General features: G+C 36.8%; 1 protein-coding gene across 2 annotated transcripts; it reads right to left on the bottom strand.

Annotated features, from left to right (window-relative positions):
• Positions 1-392: 392 nt before the first annotated feature.
• Positions 393-3,464, bottom strand: LOC146516844 (C-X-C motif chemokine 10-like). 2 transcript variants are annotated; one of them, XM_085163662.1, is made up of 4 exons: positions 2,436-3,441; positions 2,131-2,248; positions 1,958-2,044; positions 393-1,403 (listed from the first exon to the last, which is right to left on the bottom strand). In XM_085163662.1, the coding sequence occupies exons 1-4, from the start codon at positions 2,482-2,484 to the stop codon at positions 1,391-1,393; spliced, it is 267 nt and encodes an 88-aa protein (XP_085019788.1). In that variant the 5' UTR covers positions 2,485-3,441; the 3' UTR covers positions 393-1,390. The 2 variants fall into 2 exon arrangements, with proteins under 2 accessions (XP_085019788.1, XP_085019789.1); XM_085163663.1 differs by lacking the exon at positions 393-1,403 and having other exon boundaries at positions 1,954-2,044; positions 2,436-3,464.
• Positions 3,465-5,881: the final 2,417 nt, after the last annotated feature.

Below are 5,881 nucleotides of genomic sequence, written 5' to 3'. Positions count from 1 at the left end.
ATGAGTACTGATCTACATTTCTTTTTTTTTCTTTTCTTTTCTTTTCTTTTTTTTACTTTCTAAGCATAATTCAACATAATGGCTGAGAAAAGCACTGGGAGACTGAGAACAAGATTGCAACATTATTTACTTTGGCAGTAAATCAACATGACATCCCAGTGTGTTAACATTTGCATGTAAGTCAGTGGGAAAAGTAGGAAAACAGGAGTTACAGAACCACAGAGAACAGATCTGAAGGGAGTAGAGAGGTAGGGCAAGTCAAAGGGGGAATAAAAAGCAGCTGTGTAACTGGGAAGTGGTTAATATTGTGACATTCTGTATGTCAACACAACTTTCACAGGCTAAGATCAAATATCTGCTGTTGCTTTTGAAATCACAGTCCCAAAAAGAGGTGACTGTATTTCCTTTATTCATAAGCCTTTATTCAAAGCAGCAGTGATGATACAAAACAAGCACATAGTACATTTTTTTTTATTGTTAACTTTGTTACTGTGTTTAAAACTAAAATACTAGTTGTTCTGCAGTCAGCTCAGAAGAAGCATAAATGACTATGGTTATACACCAGCTAAGGCTTTTTCTTGAAAAGGGCACAGTAAAAACTGTTTAATTTTGAAAGAACATAATGGCTTTCAGCTGCTATAGAGGTATTCAGTAAATGAGACAATCCTAATGGTATGCATCTTTGTCCAAGAGGTGGAAATCTCCTTCCATTGAAAATATAATCTCACTGTGTGCCATAGTCTACATGACACAATCCAAGAAATTCTCCTTTTTGCTTTACCCTGCAATGAACGATATACCTGAATAGACTGTACCTGTCAACCTCTCACCCTATGACATTTTGGGCAGGATTCCAGCCCCACCATGACTCTGCATTGGATAACCAGTTAAGAAAATGGATGAATAGATTTATTTTTCCACATCTTTTCCCTGACATTTCAAAGGCAGCAAAAATGTCCTTGACAAAATGTATGGTATGTAGCACAGCACATGGAAAAGTGACACAGTCATATGTGATATACAAACCATTAAATGCCAACTCTTCTAATAAAGTTTTAAACCCATTTCATGACTTGCTATTGTGCTCTGTCCTCATTGCCCACTATCTAGTCCCTCCTTACCGTTAGTTAATAAGGTTTATCCCCACAATGTATTAAATGAACATGTAATGTATATAAGGATATATTTTTAAGGAAATACAAACACAGATTGTTCACATCAATAATATGAGAACACAGTTAAGTGCTGTAAAGTGAAAACGGGTATAAACAATCCTGCTTCTACACCTTCAAACAAAACCCAGCTTATGTTCTATAACTGCAGTCTGTGCTTCTATTTTCCATGTGTCTATCCTCTGTCCATCGTAGCCAAATCAGGGAAGGTATATTCTTCAAGGTGTCTGCCTACAGAAAAGAAAATGTTCATGTTTTAAGGGGAATACTATTTCACTTGGCTCACAGAAAAAAATGACAAAAAAAAAAATCAATTTTTTAAAATTAATTTGAATGCAATAAAATGACCAATTTTATTCTTTCATTAGAACCAACAAAAATGTAGGAGTCACTTCCTGTTAACAAAAGCGAAAACTGGAGGTGACACTCCTAGTGACAAGTTAATCATTAACGATTAACTGTCTTCCTGGTATCGTAAATATCTTCCTGTAATTGTATATGTTAAGGGGAAGTGGGTGCTTTTAATTCCTTTTGTAAGAAATCTAACATTTTCCTGATCCATGACTAAGCATGCAAACACAATAGCCACACAAGGTTTCCAGTTCACCCTAATGTAAAAAATTAAGGTGGGGTTGTGTTAAAATATGTTTCTCAGTCATTGCAGACATCTTGCTCTCCCTGCTTATCTGGATTCTGAAAAAAGTAATATGCTTCTTGTTTAAATAAGGTTTTATATGCACTGGTATCTACTAACAGTCACCAAGATACAGTAAAGTTACACTCACGTAATCTTTTTACTTTTAAGCACTTGTTTGACCCATGGAGCATTGGGGTCCAGACAAATCTTTTGCCCCTCCTTCTTGAGAGTAGCACTGCAGGATCAAAGACAGATATGAGACAGCAGACATATGCATATGGTTCAAATGTTTTATGAGGGCAAATCAATAGAAATACTTACATAATCTCAGTGCTTTTGCAGTAGGAGTTTGCAGGGTAAATCTCCACTGTGCTTATGAAATGTCCAATTGGCCTTTTCTCCTTAAAGAGGCATTGGCATCTAGGACTGATACCTGAGGCTTTTAGATAAGTTAGAGAATGATTTTAGTGTCTGGAGACAAACAAGGTAAGGCAAGCATCTATTGCAGGTTAAAATTCACATGCACGTGACAAAAATGAAAATTCTGTTGCTGCCATTAGGTGTCAAACGCACATTTCTGAGCGATAAATGTTTTGTATTTTCATCAGTTGTTCAGCTATACTTACCTCCATGGATAGTCAGGAAAACCAGGAGTGCTACAACGATGGTAGACATTTCTTCTGCAACTGTAAACTAAACTATCTCAGAGATACGATATATATCTGAAGAATATGATTAGTGAGTAGACTATCAGCTCAGCCCTCTCCTTTGAAAGATTGTGATGAAGTCTGCTCTGCAGACCCCCTTTCTCTCTTTGCTCCCTCTTTCCAATGAACTCTTTTTTTTTCTCAATAACTACAACTGAAAAAAAGAAATGAGAGCACAGAATAAGAATCATTGCTGTTATTGTACATGCTGCAGCAGCAGGCTTTTGGCAAGGAAATACCCGGACTCTGTCCTAAGATAAGTACATCGCAAGAGAACTGATTTCTCAAAACTCTTGAGTTTTCTTAAAACTCTTGAAGCCTTTTTATAGCTTCGTGCCAGTAAATGGTACTAACAAGTTATCTGGAATATGGATATCTGTGCCAAACCAAAGACCTTGTATTTGTCTTTCCTGTCTTCATATAATTTGTGTTGCATATATGCATAAATAAACATAGATCATAACAGTTTCCCTCTATAAACATAAATAAAACTAGCACAAACCTGTTAATATTCAGCCAGATATATGTGTGAAGGCTTTGCAGATACCAACTTTTCAAACAGAAGGCGCTTATGACAAGCCAGCAGGCTTGCCCTGGCATGACATTATAGTCAGAGGGATGCGATTTCACATGTGAAATTGTACTTCGGGACCATCCCCCAACAGATATCCCAGATTAAAGTATTCATTGTTTATGGGTGAGAGGTTGCACAATTCTTTATTTGTTAAACATCCTGACGTTTTTCAGACTATCCAGGGGATGTTTATGAGTCTCAATGGAGGCAAGTTATATTGTAAAACTTCATCCCATCAGCTTGCAGAAAGCAAACAATGAACAATTGGCCAACAGCAAGGAAATGATTCAGTCCTTTGTTAAGAGATATATTCTAAAACACTTCTTCAGTAGAGAATCAGAGAAGAGAAACACACAGATTAAGGGCAGCCTCCAGAACTCACACTCAAGAGTGAGTCTCAGAGCCTAAGCCCTGAGGACTGCCCTGGTCTTTTATTTATACACTTCAGTGAGCGTTTGTTCCATACATTGAAATGTGGAGGTGTACATATGTGTGTGTGTGTGTGTGGGGTCAGAGTGTGGGGTCAGAGTGTGACCCCATAAATGACTTCCATACACCTGCTGGTCTCGAAGTCCAGCAGTTCATCAAACCAAAAAGCACTTAGACCAAGGCAGATATAACTACGTTAATCCTACCGTAAAACAATAAGACAAGGTACGACTTCTCCCATACTCCTAGGATGTGGGGGTGAACGCCAGAACACCCTGGAATGTTACAGACCTCCTAGGATGAGACATTCTTTCAATATGCCACCAAATATATACTTCTAAACACAAATGATTACATGCAGTATTCTACCATATTCAAACTTATATCATTAAAAGATTATACTGACTACTAAATACAATTTTTCATTGACATCCTTGTTTTCCCAGTTCAGGTTTTTAAGTCTTCTGAATCTTTAGTAATTACCTTCTGACGCTGTACAGTTTACAGTCTTTACAGTTGTGGTCAGACAATTTAGTGCATTCATAGTTGATACATGGGTATGAACTTCATGGTAATTTGGGGCTTTTAATGATTTCTTTGAACTGTTATTTTTTTCAGGGTGGAATGCTTTGGATGGCATATATCTTTAATTACTTTAAAATTCCAGAATTGGGTGTATAGGATTTTAGATTTTTTTTTTTTTATTTCGGGGGGGGGGGGGGGGGGGGGGGGGCAGGCTCAAATATATTCATACACCCCCACTAATAATTGGTTACATTTTACTAAGTTGCACCTTAACCAGGTGCTTTTGTGTCCAAGTTTTAAACTATTTAGGTTTTGATTTGAGGTGAAGAATCTTGGAGGTAGTCTTTCTCCTTTATTACTTCATCTAGTTTGTTGTACCAGCTTTAAGCCTTGGTGGTTCCTGGGGTGTTTCTGAACATGCTAACTAATTATCTCTTGTATTCTTCCAGACCTTGAAAAAGTGATGACATATCAGAATAACTTGCACTTATGCACTACTGTTTGAACTGATGATGGAGAGATCTGCAGTTGTTGGCTCCAAGAGACCTTCCCAACTTATCCTTTTCCGATTTTTATTCAGTTCTTTTTACTTTTCCAATGTTGTGTTGGTCAACCAAATAGGTCCTGTCAAACAAATCCATTTTTAATGCTGGCAAACAGAAACTACAAGTCGCATTTAATCATAATCACTAATCACAAGTTAATAGGCATTGTCCTTGTCAATTCGAAAGACACTGTTGCACTTTCAGCGCCACTTATTAAAATATTCAAGTGAGTGTATGTATATGTTTGATCCTGAATAATTCTGACTCTGTGTGGACTGGAGAAAATCTAAAAATAAATTCAAACTTGTTCAATCAAATTTTTTTTAGTAATTAAATATGTACACTGTACAATCACTCCACGCTGGAAAAAGAACAGTTCAAAGAAATCCTTGTTGCCATGACATTCATGTCCATGATGCGTGTATTAAACACACTGTATATACTGTGTGTATATATCTTTGAGTCTATGAACAGGAAATAGATTTCCTGCATGTCGTCTTGACTTCTTTCCAAAATATTTCATCTTTCTACATTGCTTTAACAGTGAAAAGGTGCAATGTCAGCATCTATGCATTTAATATACATGTCTACTATACTGATAAAATAACAGTTTAACTTTTTACTGTATTGCACAATTTCAGCATAAATGGAAATACAGTGTTGACAGTAAAAACAGTCTGCACAATTCTAAAGAACTTAAAAGTCAATATTTGGTTTAGGTAAGGTAAACCTTTATTCTTCACACGTCCTCAACTTGCTTAGACAAGCTTCCTTGCTATTTCTTTTGAAATGAAATGACTCTACAGGCTTCTTGAAGGACATTCAAAGCTCTTCTTTGGATGTTAGCTGCCTTCTTTAAAATTCTCTGTCAAGGTAATCCTACACTGCTTAAATCATGTTGAAGTCTGGCTCTTCAACCCATGACAGATTATGTTCCATTGTGTGTTTTCTATTCAGTGCCTTTTGTGCATCAATAATGTTTTGACAGTGACGGTGATCACTGACATAGCAATCAGATGAGTTCCAGATGATAGTGAATGATGGTTCATAATCTGATGTTACTTTTTTGCATTCATAATTAAATGAATTTTGACAAGATTCCCAAACCATGACAAATCTTTCGCCAAGTTTTAGCGGTGGCTGTTGACACTCACTTCACAAGACCTGTTGCCACTGAGTTTGATTCCAGTTCTTGTTTATTTTGGCACAGCAAATTAGCCTTTTCTTCCCGGTTCCCCTCCTTAAAAATGGCTTTTTAACTGCCACACTCCCACTGAAACAATTTCTGATGA

This window comes from Neolamprologus multifasciatus, chromosome 6 (assembly GCF_963576455.1).
Source record: "Neolamprologus multifasciatus chromosome 6, fNeoMul1.2, whole genome shotgun sequence".
Lineage (NCBI taxonomy): Eukaryota > Metazoa > Chordata > Actinopteri > Cichliformes > Cichlidae > Neolamprologus > Neolamprologus multifasciatus.
The sequence above is the reverse complement of the archived record's forward strand: the minus strand, read 5'-3'. Positions and strand labels throughout refer to the sequence as shown.